We start from the raw sequence: 19584 nt of genomic DNA on the forward strand, positions 1-19584 counted from the left end.
GGTATCAGGGCCTCCCGCCCAGGGCCTCCTTGGCTGGGCCCAGAGCAAGCAGTCAGGACAGGGTCTGAGCTGCACATGGGCACAGGGTGGAGGCACAAGAGAGGGCAGGGGCAGGTGCCAGCAAGGGAAGGACGACCCCGGGACCTACAGTGAGGGCCGCCGGAGCTCCAGAGAGGACGTCTGTGGTTGTGCCCTCCTCTCCTTATAAGCAGGGTCCTCTTGTGCCAAAACGGGGTGGATTTGCCTCTTTCGAGGCATTAGAAAGTACACTTGTTTACTTCTTGGAAAACCTGGTGTACCTTGTGTGAAGAGCCAGGACCCAAGTTCCAAAGTCACACTGGCTTCACCCCATGGACATGTGGGCAGTGCCTCATGCCGTGGCCTGCCACAGGGCCTAGGAGCATTGTCCAGGGTCCAGATAAAGAGGCCCAGGGTTCCAGCTTCTTCTGAGCTCACACTGACACCTTGCAACCAAGGGAGGGGGTCCATTGGCCCCGCATGCACGGGCTTTGTTCTGCTGGGTAAGCTTCTCTGTGGTGACAAACCACAATGAGGGTCCACCAGTCTTCCAGTGTCATCTGGAAAGCACTCAGCTGACTAAATGAATGCGTCCTCTCTTTGAACTCTCACCTCATCTAACCATGGAACCCGTAGGCGTGTTTCTTTGGGGATGGTTCTTGGTGAGCAAGAGCCATGCTCAATCCTACCTGCATCGCTCCCTGGACACCCTCCTCCACGCTCCCCCCAAGCAGTTGTTCAGGGGGTGGGGGTGAATCAGATGAATGCGCGAATTGAGCCTGACAGCTAGATATGGAGGATGGATCATTGCTTTGGTTGGAGTGGATGATGGAGTGAAGATTTATGGTGCTAGAAGATGCGAGAATGTTAAAATGATTGGAAATGGTTCAAGGAAACATCACGGATTGATACTGGATTTATGGAAGGATATCAATGGATTGAATGGATTGATGGTTAGATAGACAGACAATTAGATGATGAATGGATGGATGGATGAATGGAGGGGTGGGTGATAGGTGAAGGAATGCATGAATGGATGGTCGTCTTAGCCTCACAATTGAGGCAAAATCTCAGCAAACGTAGAGGATTGGGCCACTACTGGGTTATAGTTTCTGAATCAATGCTAGCCACATTGTAATGCCTTCCTGAAAATCTTTGTGCTTAATACCCTCAACCCCCAAATGCAGGATGGTGGTTACTTCTGTGGATATAAAATGTTCAACTTCTTGAAAAGACATCTGAGCACAGCAATGACAAAATATTGACTTTTGATGAAGCCGGGGGATTGCTATGCAACTCTGCATCATGTGATTGTTGGACCGGTTGACATTTGAGGTGTTGGACCATAAAAAGGGCAAAACAAAACTACCACTTGGGATCAGGAGCCTGACACTGCTCCTGAGAGGTGAGAAACTGAGTGACTTGATGCGGGCAAGAAGACAGCAGGCCTGGGGCCTGGTGAACAGGGTGGGGGCCCAGGGAATGGAGGCACCTACCATTTTCTTTGTGGTCTCCAAGAGATCCTTCTCTGACTTCTGGCGCAGGCACTCAACCATTGCGGCGGAGCTGTGTGTGGGACATCCACTTGCGGCAGCAACTTGCTGTAGAGACCACAGATAACAGCAGAGTTCAACAGCAGTGCTCCTCCCCTCCGCGGTGCCTGACTGGAAGGCTGCAGGCTGCGGTAGGTAGCTGAAAACACCCCAGGCTGGCAGGTGTGGGTTCTGGGCCCCACTTAGTGCTGCCTCTGTTAACTAGTTGAAATCGTGGCACGAGCTGGTTACACAGCTGCGTCTCTGTGAGCTGATCTCTGCTAAAATAGGCACGAGGGTCTAACAGGAGCGTGGAACCCCAAATCCCACAGTCTGGTTTCCAATCCCATGGTGACCAAGAGCTGTTAGAGGGAGCCACTCATTTTCTAAAACAGAGAAGAAAGCTTCCGCTGTCTGCAACCAAACTGGAGTTCCTAATCAATCCCAGGGGCAGAGGTGGTGGCCACATTGGAGAAGTCATAGAGGGATGAGGGTAGGCTCTGCGATGATGGGGCCATGGTGGGTAGGAGGCTGTGGGCTCCCCAGAGCCTCAAACAGGGCCTGCTACAGAATCGGTGCTCAGCGAAAGGGCAGGAGTAAGAGAGTCTTGGATCCCCTTTGCTCCAAAATTTGTGATTTCTTTTGTTCACAAAGTGCGGCTTCATCTCTGCCACCTTAATTTCCTTGAAAAAAATAAATAAATGCCTCCTTCTTGAAATGAGCCTGGGCATGTGGGCATCTGTTGCTTATAACTAAAGAACCCTCTGAACCAAATCTCGAACATTCTACAGATTCTCGTGTCTCCAAGTCCTCCCTCCTGCTTGTCAGCCCCTTTCTATCCAGTGCTCTCCAGCCACTCTGCCAAAAGCAGCTCCAAATCCCGCCACATCGGGAGATCCAATGGGTGGTCCTCAGAACTAACCCTGTTGATGATGATAACACCGGGACTAAATGCTCCTTGTGGGTTTAATCATTAGATCAGATTCTGTTATTCCTGTCCCTGTCTGTGTGTGTCTCTCTCACATTACGGGAATCTGAACCAGGGGCACTCTAACCCCAGGATACATCCCCAACTCTTTTTATTTTTATTTTGAGACAGCATTCACTAAATTGCTGAGGTTGGCCTCAAGCATGCAATCCTCCTCCTTTAGCCTCACAAGTTTCTGGGATTATAGGCCTGCACCACCAGACCCATCCTGTTCCTTTAATTGGTTCCTTTAATTATCTTGTTAGAGTTGAAATCGTATCATTTCCACGATATGTGATCATTAATGTCATTAAGCTATCTCTCCAGCTGGAATGGATGCTTTCAGTGGTGACTAGATATATGATATATCAAAACTTTGTGGAATATAGAACAAATCAGTAAATGAATTCTCCGGAAACCAGCCCTGGCCACAAGGTCCCCAGAGAAGAATCAGTCCAGACCCACATCATGCAAGTGGAACCACTAGGACTCAGTCTGCGACAGAGACATGACCTAATCCCAGGCCACTGTTCCCTGTCCAGCCCCACACCTGCCTTGAAGCCCTGGGAGAGGTGGGGGCGATGGACACTGCACTTTGCTGGAGGTCAAGTGTCTGGAGAGTTTGAATGGAAGCTCTGCCCTGGTCACTTGCTGAGCTCGATGAACCATTTCCACATTCCACCCCAGTGTCCTGGCTCCAAACGGGAGGCTGGACAAGGTGGCCCCCTTTCCTCTCTGCTCAGTTATCCTCATTCCACTGGCTCTTTGAGAATGTCCCCCCAGATCCCGTGGAAAGACCCCCGAGGATCTCTGGAGAGGTGAGGAAACTGTGCAGGAACTGTCGGAGGTGAGACCTACCTCAGCTCCAACACTGGTGTTCCTCCTGAACATGCAGGGGCTGAGGGCCACGCCGCTCTCAGAGATGGCCCGGTGGAAGAGGTTCTTGGCCAAGGGAGATAACACCTGGGGAGGGAGTGGGGGGGAGAGAGTGGAGGTTATGCTCACAGGGAAGAATCAGGGCCACATTGGTCCCCCAAGCCAACTCTGCCCTGGCCTGTTCTCTGGTGACGCTGGCACCCAGCCAGCAGATGGGACAGCTCAGTGCCCATCCTGGCTTGGCCTGCTTCCTGGGCCTGTCTCCCCTGGGAGGACCTCCGCAGGGGGACACCGGAGCACCGAGTAAGAGAGAGAACTGGGAGTGGCGTGGGCCCATCATGACAAGCAAAGGCACTGGAGAGGGAGCTGGGCAGCTCCGAGCCACAAGTTCTGATCCTTCCATTATGGAGGCACACAGCCACCGTGCGTGACGATTATTATCGCAAAAACTGGAAATCATTCGGGGTTCTAAATGTCATGAAGTTGGGTAAATAAAAATTTTTCTTTTTCAGCCTTATCATGAAATGCTACCCAATAATTAAACAAAATATTGCAGCAGAAGGGTGTTTGGCCTTTAGGGAAGCAGTCATGATATCCTGAAATGTCGAGGAAAGTGCTAAAATGTCGATGCCTAGGCCACCCGCGGTAGGTGGTCCAGAGGCCAAGAGGAGAGATCACTGACAGAAAGGTGGGGGAGAGAGAAAGTCTTAGAAAAAAGACTGAGAAATGCATCTCAAAACCTCCACAGTGACTCTCCTTGCATAGTGGAAATATGAAGGACTTCTTTCTTCTTTGGGATTATTTGCTTTTTTTTTGCTTTTTTCTCTACTTTAAAAATATATATCACCATTTTCTTCTGAGTATCCAACTATGAAACCAGTAGATGTTTGAAAACTACAGTGACCAGTTGACCCCGGGGTCAACTTCAAGGTATCAGAGGATTTCTTAAGGCTCCTCGAACCTTCTAGATCTTCCCTCCCAGCCTCACTCCCCACATCAAGTCATTTCACATCCCCAAATTGTGCCTGTGTCCGTGTCCCCTTCCCCACCCCTCTCCATTCCCTCTTCCACCCCTACTCTCTCCCACTGACCTCACCCCATGGCACACGATCTTTCAGTTCAAGTCTGCTAGCCTCCCTGATGGACATGGACCAGGCATCAGACCACCCCAGAGGAAGCCCCTGACTGTCTTGGTGAGCACATCCCTCAGCACGCAGATATGGCTTCCACTGCAGCAGTGACCTCCTATCCAACCCTCCTCCTGACCTTTTATTTATAGTTCATAATATTAAAATGATTAGGAAGGAGGGAGAAAAGTCCCTCTTGCAGTCTGCGCTGGAGATGCTGCTGGCCCCAGGACAAAAAGAGGGTCTGGGCCCTGACTCTCCCCCATCTGAAGCCAGGCAGTGAGCAGAGTCAACCCTGAACCCAGGTCTTTTGTAACAGAGGAGCCTGTGGCTGGATCCACTGGTCTCCAAGAGGTCCGGGGTGGGGCGGGGGCAGGAGCACTCACAAGAACAGAGACACTTTCTCCTCCTGCTGACTCTCCAAAGATGGTCACACTGTTTGGGTCCCCTCCAAATTTGGCAATGTTGTCCTGGATCCAGCGCAGAGCAGCCACCTGGTCCAGGTGACCCCAGTTCCCTGGGCTGTGCTCATCCCCGGTGCTGCGAGATAACAGGGTGAGGTGGGGGTAGAGGTGTCATGACGGGGCTCTCAGGACCAGAGATGGGCTGGGGGCTTGCTGTGGTTTGATATGATTTTTCTCCCAGTGGTGCCTGTGTGGTCCCCAGGGTGGTGACGTTGGAGGTGGTGTAACCTTTAAGAAGTGGAGCCAGAGGTGAGGGGATCATTGAGGGTGCTGCCCGTAGAAAGAATTGATTTAGTTCTGATGGGCTCTCATTGCTCTTGGAAGAGGTTTGTTATAAAAGAGCAAGATGGCTCTTCCCTGCTCTCTGGCTCCCTGTCTCTGTCTCTCTCATTTTCACATGTGCTGCTAACACGCCATCTGCTGTAATGTGACACAGCCAAGGGGCCCTACCCACAGCTCGCTCCATGTTGTCTGGACTCTCAGCTTTCAAAACTGTGAGTTAAATAAACCTCTTCTCTTATGAAGTAAGTACCCAGTACCAGGGATTTTGTTGTAGCAATGGAAAATGGACTAATATAAAAAATTGGTACTGCTGGATGTGGTGGTGCACACCTGTAATCCCAGTGACTCAGGAGGCTGGGGCAGGAGGATCGAAAGGTCAAGGCCACCCTCAGCAACTTAGTGAGACTCTGTCTCAAAATAAAAATAAAAAGTACTGAAATACACCTCAGTGGTAAAGTAACCCTGGGTTCAATCACCAGTACCCACCTCTCAAAAAAAAAAATTGTTTTACTGAGGAATGGGATCAGTGAAATAGCTATACCCGAAACTGTGGACGAGACTTTGGAAAAAGGTTGGAAGAGTTTGGAGCAGGAGTGGGCTTGGAAAAGCCTCCAAAGCTGTAAGGGGTGACTGTGGTTGATTCTAGTGAGGGCCAGGGGACAAGTAGAAGTGTCTCCGATGGAAATGAGGATCAGATTGGAGTAAAGATGACCCTTGTCATAGCAATTCAGGACACTTGGATGAACCAAGCTTGTGGCTAAAAATGACAGAATCGTTTATTTGGTGGAAGACACTTCTAAGCCGTAAAGCCCTCAGATGGTGGCACGGGTATTACTGGCTGCTCCCAGCAAGAATCACAATGAGCCTGGACAGCAAAGAGAAGCAGAGCAGGAAGATTCGGAAAATTTGCAATATGATACGGAAGGAGCAAATAGAAGGCATGCAAGGGTGGAGCAGAGGGACCCCTTGAGAAACAGGTGAGCAGGGTCAATCATTCTGACCACTGGGAAAGGCCCAGACCATCTGAGAAACCTTCAAGGCCTCCATTGCCATCCCAGGCCAGAGGCCTTCCAGGGCACAGAGGTATCAAGGAAATAGCTGCGGCCACTCTCCTTCTGCTCCCTGCCCAAGGCCATCCCACCCGACATGGGCTCCCTGGGCCACAGCCAGAAGAACTGCAGAGGTCCTTGCAAGGACAGCGGGAGCCCTCTGCTCAGCGTGGCGTGGCTCCGTCTGTGTCACGTGGTCACTCTGACTGCTGAGCAGGGAGAAGGAGACAGAGTTAAAGATGGATCCTGGGGTCAAGGAGAGGCGGGGGCTCCCAACAGAAGCTGTGGCCGTGCTGCTGGGATCACTCAGGGAATCAGTGTAGGGGGCCGGGGGGACACTCAGAGGCCTGAGCATGCAGAAGGAACGGTGGCCGTCAGAGGGACCGAGAAGGAGCAGCCAGAGGGTGAGAGGCATCCAGGAGCCAAGAGGAGGAGACATTTCAAAGAGCCGTGAGTGGTCATCTGTGAGAGGCCACTGCTGAGAGGTCACGTGAAGTTGCGCCAAGAGGGGCTGAGGTCATCAGGGACCTGGACAAGCACAGACAGGAGGCCCAGACAGGAGGGAATCGGCCTGGTGTGGGTGGAGGAGACAGGGCGGAAGGAGGTGGAGAGAGTCTGGGGCCGTGTTGCTGGGACAGGAAGCGGAAGCACGGTTCCCGGATGGAAGAGAAGAGGCTCCCTGGGCAGGTGACATGTCCTGGGCATGTGTGGCCTCCGACAACCCCGACAGGCAGACCTGCACCCCTCCTCCGGCTCGGAGTCTTCCCAGTGGTGATCAGACCCTGCTCCAGAACCCCCAGCCACTATCTCAGGGTCAGATGTCAGAAAAGAGTCCCAGTGGCTGCACCCCGCAGGACACCTGCTTCCTGTGCCCGTGGAGAAGGCATAGAGAACACTCTAGCCTTGATTCCAACTTGTGCCAGATGCCAAGGAGGAACCAAGCTGAGTTGATGCCAGCACTTCTCCAGGGAGCAGCGATCCCCGGGTCAGATCTCTGGTGACGTCCCACCTCCAGCCACCCTGGCCTTCACGCCCCTGCACTCGCTGAGCCCGCTCCTTCCGTCCTTTCTGGGAGGAGATGTGCCACAGTCCACTGCCCTGCTGCATGTGAACGGGCAGCGCAGAGGGCAGCACAGGCGAGAGGGGTGGAGTGTGTCAGGGTGATCATAGGTGGAACTGGTCCTCGACAGGTAGAGCAGGCACCCCAGGCAAAGGGAGCAGAACGCACCAGAGCTCAGAACCCAGAGGACAAGTTTGGCTGGGGCATGAGAAGGTGGGTGCCGGGGTGCAAATACGAGGAAACAAGGATGCTTTGTCCAGCGCCTTACCTGAGGAACCCCCAGATGCCCAGGCGGTACTGGATAGTCACCACCACCACGTTTTCATGGGTAGCTAGCGCCAGCCCGTCAAAGTTTGATGCCCCACCAGAGACTAAGCCACCTCCGTGGATCCACACCATCACCTGGGCAGGGAGGGAGCAAGCTTACAGATAAGGGAAGCAGAGAGGGAAGAGGGGTCTCTGGTGTGATCCCCTACCTCTTGGCCATGCCAGGACCCTAAATCCACCAGTGCACAGCAAGGTTGCAGAAGACAGTCTCTCTCCTCCCCAGCTGTCCCAGCTGGGGCCCAGGGACCACCCCTCTGAGTGCCACCTGGTTGCCCTTGCCTTTCTCTCTAGCCCCCAATGCCACATCCTTCCAAGTCTCTTCAAACTGAGAAGGTCAGCCTGGGAATAGCAAAGGCCAGGGATGTCCAGTTCTTCCAATACTGCTGTTGCCCTTATGCCTGGACCATTTAACCAGCTCGACATAAGCAACAGGCAGCACTTGAACTTCAGCTGCATCTCAGTTAACTCCAGTGGGGTTAAACCTCCCTCTGCGGGGATGACTGTCTTAAGAAGCATGCATGAGCCTAGGGTGCCACCCCTCGGCCATCTCTGCATATCCAAAGCTACCCACTCCCCATCAAGCCCAGGCTCACATTCTCCTCCTCCAAGAAGCCTTCAGTCATTGCTGAGACACTATCTGAGAACGTTCTGAGGACCGCGACTGGGCCAAGAATTGAGCATGGACACAATTCAAAATTCATGGTTGTTTCGTTAAAGATCTCATGTAGCAGAGAAGAAATGAGAGTGAGTGAAATAATGTGATATTGCTAGTGAAAAAAGAACCCATAATGTGCACAAGTAAGTCCTAATGTGGTCCTATTTGACAGTAAAAATGAGGCACTTCACCTGCCTAAGAAGCTGCAGGGAGTAAGTGGTAGAAGTGGGACTTGGTCCCAGCAGCCCCAGGGCCCACGTTCAGAGCTGCCCGACTCCCTGCAGCCCACTGGACAGCACAGTGAGCCAGCCCTTAGGGCAGGAGGAAGGTCCTGCTGCAGCTCTGACCTGTGTTCCAGGAGGGCTCGCTCTGCGCACTCAGCCAGCCCTGAGATGAAGCCCGACCGCCATCATTAGATCCTCACACGGGATTCTTCCCACGAGAGGAAGCAGAGGCTGAGGGAGGTGGAGGACTTGCCCAAGACTCTCAGCCAGGACAAGGCAGACCCAGGATCCAAACCCAGACCCTGGAGATCTAGACCCTGTGTCCACAGCTGGGGGTCTCCTGCCTCCAGGCTCCCAGAGCCCTGTTTCTCCTGCACCTCTGATCCCTGCTGTCCCCAGGGAGGGACTTAGTCGGGGGTCACCTGAGTGAAGGTGAGCTCAAGGACAGGTCAGCACAGACAGGCTGGAGAGGCCAGGACGTGTGTGACGCAGATGGCAAGACCTGGAGGGCAGGGGCTGCTGGGGAAGGCGCTGTGCCCCTGCTCCCCCTAATCCCAAGTCTCAATCCACCTTGTACCTTGCGTAAGACTGACTTCTAGTCTCCAATTCACAACTGCCTTCCCCACCTCTGGGAACAACGTCAGGGTTTTCCTGGGGGACTGGGCGCTGACACTGCCCTTTCTTCCCCCCCAGCAGACCCCCCACCTCTGGCCTGCCCCTGGCAGCTGCCCCACCTCTGGCTCTTCCTTGGCTGGGAAATGCTGACTCACTGAACGTTACTCTGGACATCAGTCTGCACCAAAGTTTAGGGAGGGAGATGAGCTTCCATGAGACCCCAGATGATTGGCCTAAGGCAAGGAAAGTGTTCCGGAGGTTGTCCGGGCTCTGCCTCCTGCACCTCTGTCATGGGCCGGTGAGGTTTCCCACATGGATCTTGGAGTGCTGGGGAGAGGGCACATACTTGTTTGATTTCCTAGCCCATGTTCAAAGACATTGCTTTGAAGATTAGAAGACCTTCGCTCTAGACCTGTGAACCCTAGTGTGCGACCTCCCTTCCTCCATCTGGGCCTCATTTTCTGTATCTGTAAGGATGGTGTTTTGGGTCGTTGTCTTTTCCCTAAGATTCTCTGCACTTTAATTCTATTGAAAATTATATCTTAGTTGCTCTCCAGCTAGCAACTTAGAGTAGTCACTATTTCTATGACTGTCAGAAAACCTGAAAAAATTCAGGAGTGCATTTCAGATTACAGCAAAATTTTCATCATGAAGACACTGGGGAAGGGAGGCCTGGTCTGGGATGGGTGTGCCGAGAGCTGCCTCCGTCTCTTTCTGGGGGAAGCTGGGGCTAGAATTCCCACGTGGTGACCAGTCGGGTGGGTCATCTCTTGCTTACCGGCAGCAGCTCTTTGCTCTTCCGGTTAGCAGGGGTGTATATATTTAGATAAAGACAGTCTTCAGAGTGCTTAAGAGAGGAGGAAGGAAATTTGTTGCTGAAGACCTTAGACAGCGTTGGGCCTTTTTCCGTGATTTGGGAGCACCTGTGGAGGACAGAAGAAAGGGTCCCTGAGGTTCATACATCTAACAAGATCGTCCTAAGTCTGGAAGGGGCCTTTGACTGGATGTTTTAATCCTGTAAATGCAGTGGTCGCTACCAGACTTGAGACACTGAGACAGGGAGAAGCTCTCTGAGGTCCTGGTGGAAATCTTGGGTAGGGGCTCAAAGAGTATGCCGAGTGGGAAGGCCTTGGCTTCTTCCTCCCATCAGACAGCAGATGCCAAGGGGGACTTGTCTCAGCTTTGGCCCTTCCCGCTGCAGTGAAGCAACTATTGTACCTGTTCAGGGCACCACTGGGGGGCAGGCACCATCTGATCTAATGAGATAGGACTGCGAGCATCTGCATCATGGCAGTCCAGTGGCCCACTCCAGGCTCCTGCTGCTCCTGCTGAAGTCAGGCAGCTGTCCCCCTGTGAGAGAGGTGCTGGGGTGTGGACCTATCTGGCGACTGGGACGGGCTTCCAGAATAGGTCAGCTCTCCCTGGGTACCTTCCTGCATCTTGCTTATGTCCATTGGGACTGGAAAGCCACAGCAAATTTGCAGCCCTGTGACATTCATGGCAAACCTGGGCTAAGTGCTAGCTGTTGCTCAGACGGTTGCAGCCGTCACAGGTTCAGGGAACCCAACATTCCATGTACTTAAAATCTCTAGAAGTCTCACTGAAGATGGGCTGACACAAAGCTACACGGTGAAGACGGGAATGAATAACCCTTTAATGTGTAGACACTGTAACATGATCCCAAGCATCAAGAACATTGAGGGAAATAGGACCTCAACAAATGGACAAAGTGAGGCAGCAAAGGTCATCCCTGAAACGATGAAGAAGTGGAATGTCTCCCAGGAATTATTCCAAACAGCTGGGGTTTTGTTTGTCTGTTTATTTGTTTTACAGGAGCCAGGCAAACTTCAAGAAAACATCAAGAAACAATTCATAAATTTTTCAGAGGAATTTAACAAAGAGATTGAAATTTTTAAAAATCCAGAAAAATCTAAAGCTGAAAAATACATTGAATAACATAAAAAATACATGAAGAAAGTATATGAGATCAAGGGCACAGCTTCAAAAGACCAAATACTCAGATTGTTAGAGTTCAGGAGGGAGGTAAGAAAGACAAATTCCAGAGATTCTAACAGACAATGTTCCAAATCTGGGGAAAGATATGAACTTCCAGGTACAGGAAGACCAAAGGTCATGCATTTGATTCAACCCAATAAAACTACACTAAGACGTTAGAATCAAACTCTCAAAGGTCAGAGACAATGCAGCACAGAATATGCCTTTTCCGGAGAAATAAAACTGAGGCAATTCATTGCTCCCAGAACTTTCCTACGAGAAATGCTAAAGGGAGTTCTTTACATTGAAAGAAAAGGATGTTAGTGTGTCACAAGAAAACATCACTGTTGAAAGTGAATATACAATTATAATTATTTTAATATTGTAGTGATGCTAGGTAAGCCACCTACATCTTTAAAAAGAATACTATTCAGAATAATAATCACTACGTTAATTTGTTAATATTAAGCAAGACAAAAAATGATGTCCCATGTGAGACCAAAAATTAAAAATGGGGACAGAGTTAAAATGTAGAGTTTTTGTTTTGTTTTGTTTTCTTTGTGATCAAAATTAGGGTCTTATCAGTTTAACATATTATAACTATAAAATATTTATTGTTAGCCTCATGGTAAATAAAAAGCAAAAATGTGTATCAGATGTGCCAAAAAGAAAAAGCAAGGGATCAAACAAAAGATGTTGCTAGAGAAAACCAGTTAACCACGAAGAAAGATAGCAAGAAAGGGAGGAGGGAAGAAGGTAATCTATGAAAGCGAGATGCTTGATCTGTGGGGACAGTTGGGGACTTTGGCCTTCTGGGCCCAGCTAGACAGGGTGCCTTGGCACACCAGCCACTGTTCTGGCCCTTCCTAGGGATCTAGACACACCAGCCTGGGAGTTGAGAAATTGCCATGTCCGTGTGCCCACTCATGCACCATCCCTCACCTTCCCGTACCTAGGCCCAGCCACGAGGTTCAAGAAAGAAGACACAAGTGGCTACTTGCTTCTTCCTTCTGCTCAGCTGTGCTTTGTTCAAAGCACCAATCACGAATCCTATTGTCACATATGACCCAATTCATTTATTGCCTTGCGTATTATTTTTTCTCTCTCTCCCCACTAGGTTTGGAAGACCCAGGAACCCACAACGGGCCTGGAGTGCAATAGATGCCCAAGAACTGTGTGCTGAACAAAGGGTTCTAGAAATCTCCGAGAGGTCCAGAAGGCTTCAGGGCTCTGCAGTGTCTGGAGGATACCAGAATAAAGCAGAGCCAAGCAGAGGACGGCCTCCACCCCTCACTGCAGCATCGAGAGACAAACACCCTCCGAAACAAGCCACCTCACTTACATAGGCGGGAAGGACGTGGTGTCCTTCACATCCTTCCAGGGCTCCACAGGCTCTGGGGGAGCAAACCTCCGGGGTCCAACAGGGGCCTTGGCAAAAGGGACGCCCAGGAAAATGGACACAGGCTTTGAAGATCCTTTCAGGGTTGCGAACTTCCCCTTGACTTTGCCCTGTAGGGTCTCCACCTCGGGCGGCGGGAGCTTTTCTTCAAATTGACCTGGGCAGCAAATGAGGACGTTAGAGGGGGAAATGCTAGTCCTGGGATCCAGGTGGGTTTTGCCACATTCTAAGCATGTGACAATGAGTCAGTGACCTAGACCCTTTAGTCTGATTTCTTCTTTGGCAAAAGAGGGATGAGGAAAGTGTCCCACCTGACCAAAAGCTCTGAAGTAGAAGAAGTCCATTGGAATTGAGGTCTAAATGCATTCAGGCAAAAGTCGGCGAAAACAGGAGAGCTTCTGAGAATGTTGCCCTCCCTCTTAGAACCTTCTGGAAGCAGGTACCCACTAGGGTCCTGGTGCTGAGCTGGTTAAGAGGATGAACAAGAGGGAGCCCTGTTCTCAGGAGGGCTGACCTTGGGGGGAGAAGGAGCCACAGACATACCTGACCTGAAGCTGGGAAGAAAGAGGCCACGTCCTGGTGGGGGACCAGGGAGGGGCTGCAGGAGGGAGAAGAGGAAGCCAGGCCTTCTGATCACATGCAGCTGGGACTTGCAGAGATAGAGTCTCATTAAGCGCGTAGGGCCCTGCAAAGATGCCGAGGCTGAATGGACTTGTGACCCTCCTGCCTCAGACTCCTGAGCCACTGGGATTACAGGCATGCACCACCCCACCCAGCTCGGAAAAACTCTTTACGAAGAAGCCAGGTTACACAGCAGTATCCACATCTCATGGCACTGACGGCCAGTTCCCTACTATGAACATTTAGGTTGGTTGTTGTCGTTACTGAATATTATAAATACACCAAGAGATATTTTTCACGGGACCCATCAACAGACAGTTCCCAACTTCCACTGTTCACACCTCTGGTGTTTTGACTTACAATTTTTTTGACCTTTTTGATCTTGAGATTATGAGGACAGAACCCTGTCTGAAGTCAGAGTCAGGGTACAGCAACATGCCCCCAGGTGGTGGCCATGGAGGTGAACTTTTTCTTTATTCTGTCCCAATCCCCTACACTACGCTTAGACACCTTTAGAGAATTAGGAGAATGATTTCACGAATACGGTCACGTCTACAAGGACTTCTGAAGAAAATGATCTTCCTGTGGCCAGTGATCTGGGGGCCGCAAGAGGGAAAGGAGACTAACAAGTGGGTGTGTGATTCTGGCTCCGTGTTAGAGGGCTCATCCTTGGGAAGTGAGTGAGTTGTCCAGGTAGTAAGATGCCGAAGGATGTGGACACCCTAAGACTGCAAGGAGGTGCGTGAGGAGGCAGGGGGTCATCCCCCCGAAGGTGAGAGTGCACACCCTCATTGCAGGGGCCAAGGTGAGGGAAGGGCAGGAGCCGAGAGTGAAGCCCAGAGGCAGCTTCAGCTGAGATTGGGAGCACCCACCAGAGAGGAGGCAGGAGGAGGACGGAGCCCCGGGAGGCCAGGGAGGCCAGGGGGAGGGCTGGGTGCTGCTTCTACCAGGTGAAGGAAGGTGAAGTCTGAGCAGAAACACTAGGTCTGACCTGCGTCCGACCAACGAGAACTTTCAACCCAGATGAAGTGAGCAAAAGCCACATTGCCCAAGAGGATGGATGGAGCGAGAGCCTTAAAGGAGAAGGGGAGGAACACTAGTTACCCTGGATGTTCCGTGGAATGTGCACATACTGAGCACTGAACTAGGTTCCTGTTCCTTTAAGGTAATCCTAAAACAAACCAACAGTCCACACCTTGCTAAGTAGGTATTCACATGGCCACGTTACGGATGAGGACACGGGGAACTGGAAGCAGTCTGTATGGGCTCCCTAAAGATGGACATCAGGTGGCATTGCCGGGGGAACCCTGGGTAAAGGAATGTTCCACTCCTGGTTTGGTCTGCATTTTTCCCCTCCTTTTTATTCTCAGTCCTAGGACTCTCACAGTGTTGCACGTCCAGGGAAAAGTTAAATCCAGATGGGGCCTGGGCTGTCGGGACACTGATGTGCGGAGCAGAGCCTGCATTAGCAGCCAGAGGAAGGCCGGGCGTGATGTTTCAGGTTTCTTTGGGAGAGGGGTCTGTCATGGTTTGGCTATGAGCTGTCCCCCTGTTACTGCAGGGACATTCAGAGGGGAAACAGTTAGACGGAGAGCTTTAACCTAAACAGTCCACCCTAGTTCGAATGGGCTGGTCGGGTGGTGACTGTAGGCAGGTGGGACTGCAGGACGTGCCTGGGAGTGTGCCCCTTCTCCCCACCCCTGCTTCATGATCCCCCCATGATCAGAGCAGCTGTCCTCCTCTGAGCCCTTGCCCCATGATGTGCTGCCTCACCTGGGGCCCAGAGAAATGGAGTTGCCATCTATGGACCAAGACCTCTGAAACCCATGAGCCCCCAATAAAATTTTCCTCCTCTAAATTGTTCTTGTTGGGTATTTTGGCCACACGGATAAAAGGCTAACTACAACAATCTCCCTCTGCGTCTCCATTTCTCAATTGATAAAGTGGCACAAATATATTCTGAGGTCCCTTGTGATAGCCCTGCATTTCCTAAGACTACAATTTTCTGTCTTTGGACTTGGGGATTCTACAGGGACTCTCCCTCCTAGGTTCCAACCCATCCAGAGCCCACCACCCACCTCCTGTATCTGGTTCTCACACCCTGGGTCGGTATCCACCTGCCCTAATCACCCAGAGCCAAGAACCACCCAACCAGGGACCGTCCTGACACCCGAGGGGTCCCCGAAATTATCCAAACCAATCAATCCTACAGCTACTTACCTCGCTCACCTCTTCCTTCCAGTGGAAACCCTGACAAAGGTCCTTCCCACAGTCCTCAACCTCTGTGCCTCCTGACTGACCCTAGTCCTTCCCTCTGTGTCCCCAATCCCAGAGGTAAGTCCCTTCTTCTTGGAAACTATAGATAACAACTTAACCTTTTCTGACTCTTGGTATGTTGGCCTTACAATACTTCAAACTTCCTACTAATACACTCTGTTTTAAGTCAACTCCTTTATATTTACCATTCCTTACCAGAAGCTTCTCTAAAACAGGCACCATCCTAAGTGTTTTGGAAAGAACCACCCATTTCATCCTCACAACAGCCTAATGAGGTGGGGACGGCTGACATTCTTATTTTAGAGATGGGATAACCTAGGCACAGCAAAGTTAAGGACCTTGCCCAAGGACACCCAGCTCAGAAGTGCTCAGCTAGGATTCAGACCTGCCCTTGGCCCCAGAGTGGATATTTTTAATACTCTACTAAGCCACTCTCCATGATCTGGCCAGATTTCAGCCACTGAGCAAGGAAACAGTAAACTGAGCTCTTATCTCCTTGCCTGTGAGGCCCGGGGTTATCTCATTGTCTTCCTGCACCTGACACCTACAGCAGCATCCTTAGGGAGCTTATTCTTCCCTGAATCTCCGGGAGGCTGGGGCTGGCTGAGCCGGGCTACTCCAAGTCCTAGTTCAGTGAGTGAACACTGGTGTAGAACCAGACCCGCAAGCCTCGTCCTGTAAACATCCCAGCCCTCCTCTGCCCAGGTGTAGGGTTCTCCAAAGGACCCCTTAGTATTTATATTTCAGGACTCACCACCCCAAGCTGTGTTTGTGGCAAGAGAATCCAGGATGACCAAAACACAGAGCCACATCATGGAAGGATGGCAGTTCTCTGCAAATGAGATCCTTTCTCCGTGTCCCTCTGAAGGGCTTCCCAGGTCTCAGCCCAGAAGCCTGACGTCCTGTCCCCACAGCTTGATTGTCTGAATGTGAGATGACCCAAATCTCCTCTCTTCCCCAGAACTCCTGGGGGACTGGTGGGACCTGGAGGCCAGATCTAGTTTGAATTCAAGCTCTTTTATCTGAAGTCCTGCAACTCAGCTCTCAGATTACAGATGACCACAAACTGGTCCAGCAACTTCTTGCAGATGGGTCTCTCCTGGGTAGACTCTAACCTCAGTGCACTGGCACCAGCAGGCTGAGTCTTCAAGGCAAGGTGTAGCTTTGATCTGGAGTCCTCAGATCAAGTTGGAATATTTTAGATCAACTCACAGCCCAGGAGCTGCTCGGCTGGGAGACACATCTTTAGCTTCCCTGGGCTGCCGTCTCCTAGAGTTCCAGGCTCTGAAGTTTGGAAGTGATCTTACACTTTATTCAGTCCCCTTATGATGTCTAAATTAGCTTTGTGATATTTCAGCCAAGTAACCCAGCCTGCTGCTATATATACATCCAGGTGAGGGAATCCACTGCATTTCAGAGCAAGGCTTTGGGGGCAGAATATTCATACAGTAAATAAACTCCACCCTTCCAAAATCCTTGACTCTCGGCAGACATCCATACATTTGTTCATTCCTTCTTTAAACATTTATCCAAATGTCTGGCTCTTGATAGAAATTTAAAAAAAAAAAAACAGGTATAAAAAAACTACAAACCTCTAATTCTGTGAATTTAGTCTTTTCAGGTCAGGTCTGAGGTAACAGAGAGAAGGACAACAGAGCATGATATCGGTTTCCAATTTAGCTCTTTGATATAATTTCTATCCAACTTCTACAATATCTCATCCATGATCTGCCTCCCAGGAGCCTCCACAGGAGAGCAGCATACTTTTCCCATCTCAGTGCTGCCCTCTGCTGGACTCTGGGAACTTCACAGGTGAAGACACATTTAGTCCTAAATTTTGCTTTGGTTTGATTTAATGAATCATGTCAAAGATTGTTTGGGGTTAGGGGGAGACTTTCAGTTAAAACAAAACCATATGTTACAATTGGAAATTAATTAGTTATTTTGTGTTTTTTACAATGATAGAAAGGCAGAGGTGATGAAATGTGACCATAACTTGCCTAATACAATGATGGAACTCTAGAATAGTGAACTTGTAGAATATGAGGTCATTTACAAAGAGCCTGGCTTTGTATCCAGCCCATCTTCTCTTGATAAACTTAATGCCATAAATAATATTTTAAAAAATATCAGTGTTTATTTATAACATTGATCAAATTATGCCCATAAATGTCAAGGACATTAAAGCAGATTTTTTTTTTTTTTGGAGATAATCAAGTAACTTGGAGAAATACAAGTGACACACTATTCCAATGCAGTGGCCCTTATATGTTGGAATGACTGTAAGCAAAAAATAGCTGTCCAGATCCCATCTAAGAAGATTCTATTTTGGTTGGACTGGGGAGTGGCTGGCAATTCGTCTAATTAGACTCCTGATAGAAAATCTTCAATCAAGTGAAAAAAAAAAAAAGATGGATACAAGTGTCATTTATCTGTCAACTTAAACTCCAAAAAACATCTGATGGCATATAGAAGCAGAAGAAAGGCAGAGGGCCCTGGTCTGAGTGCCTTGGAAATGGGTTCCACCTGGCAAGACACCTCCAAAATCAGAACCATATCCAGAGATGCTGAGTCTGTCTGCAGTATATATGGGACGTGTGTGATGACGTTTAATAAGAGGATGTTTTGAAATGTGAGTTGAGCTCTATTTCCTAGTTGTTCATTTCTCCACATATCAACTTTGAAATTAGCAGCAGCAGAAACCAAAGAATTTCCAGAATGCCTGTGTGTGACCTGGTCCTCTGCCTAGGGCCACGGAGTGGCCTTGAGCAGTCACAGCTAAGAGGTGGTATATAGGGACCCACCTTCCTCTCTTCTCTGCAGGGTGTCTGATGTTTGCTTTCTACCATCTCCTGTGGGTCCCGGAGGGGCCACTAGGTACCTGTGCACAGCCACCTGCATCCTCTGACTCCCCTCCTCGTCCCTCTTCTGCTCTCCTCTCCCAGGAGCCCTAGAAATCACCTGCTCAAAACAACTGCACTCGTTCAGCTCAGGGTCACTGAAGCTCTGACTGTCACGTCTTCTTGTTGAATTGCCCACTTGGTCATTACATCACGCGCCTCCTTCTCCCTGGCTATATTCATCTACCCAACATGAATGTGGCCACCCAACTTTCTTTTAGTGTATCTGGGTGGAATGTCTTCTCCTTCTACTTTCAAACTCTCTACAACCTGTGTTCACAAGGCATTTAATTCCCAGTTTGCTTTGGAAGATGACACTGATGATGCCACCCCCACCCCTCACATGCGTAGTGGTCTGTGCTGGCCAGGGCAGGCCCCTCAAGCAGAGAGCAAGGGAAGGACACTCACCTGGGGTCTGTATGTGGCTAGGGGAGGGGGCCATCATGAGCCTAGTGAGGTTTGCATCTTCCACTGGCATCAGAGGAAAAAGCACCAGACTTGCTTATCAGCTTTTCCAGATAAGGGGCAAGATGGGTGCGGGAGGGGCGAGGCTTCTAAGCTGGATACTGGGAAGTCCCGTATCTAGGAGTGGAGTGGGCTCCTCATTATTCACCTCCGAGTTGGTCTTGCTTTGTTTTTAATATTTTATTTTTTAGTTGTAGTTGGACACAATACCTTTGTTTTATTTATTTCATGTGGTGCTGAGGATCGAACCCAGTGCCTCACACATGCTAGGCACACGCTCTACCACTGAGCCACAACTCCAGCCCCTTGCTTTTTGAATCCCATCTGAGAATCTCTTTTCATTGTTGAGTTTGAATCATTTTTATTTAATAGAATTATTAAACGGTTGGATGGAAATCAGGCATCTTGGATGGAAACTGGTTCACCTGTTCCTTTTTTCCTGTTGGCTTGTTTTGAGGTTGAAAAGGTTTTATGATCCCATTTAATCTCCACGATTGGATTATTACACAGATCTCTTCAGAAATGTTCAGTGTTTGAATAATCATATTATAATATATATCTTCAAATAATATAATAGTTCCATGAGGTTTTAGATACCTTTTTGCAACGTCAGGTCTTAAATTGTCATGTCCCATCTTTTATGCGATGGCTGGGGTGTTTGCTGGCCCTGGCCACCTGCCCTCTCTCTGCACTTCTGTCTGGGGCTTGGGACCTTATGTCTGCTGGCCCAG

At 50.0% G+C, this 19584-nt stretch overlaps 1 protein-coding gene across 1 annotated transcript in view; it reads right to left on the bottom strand.

Annotated features, from left to right (window-relative positions):
- The window catches only part of LOC114095672 (liver carboxylesterase 1-like), a 50472-nt gene extending 34172 nt beyond the window's left edge, over positions 1–16300 (bottom strand). The window contains exons 1-7 of the mRNA XM_071604195.1: positions 16243–16300; positions 12534–12747; positions 9975–10119; positions 7644–7777; positions 4907–5060; positions 3376–3480; positions 1515–1619 (exon numbers count right to left, since the gene is read on the bottom strand). Of these exons, the coding sequence (XP_071460296.1) occupies positions 1515–1619; positions 3376–3480; positions 4907–5060; positions 7644–7777; positions 9975–10119; positions 12534–12747; positions 16243–16300 (915 nt within the window). The remainder of the gene's footprint in view (positions 1–1514; positions 1620–3375; positions 3481–4906; positions 5061–7643; positions 7778–9974; positions 10120–12533; positions 12748–16242) is intronic.
- Between the last annotated feature and the right edge of the window lie 3284 nt (positions 16301–19584).

Source organism: Marmota flaviventris, chromosome 18, assembly GCF_047511675.1.
Source record: "Marmota flaviventris isolate mMarFla1 chromosome 18, mMarFla1.hap1, whole genome shotgun sequence".
Lineage (NCBI taxonomy): Eukaryota > Metazoa > Chordata > Mammalia > Rodentia > Sciuridae > Marmota > Marmota flaviventris.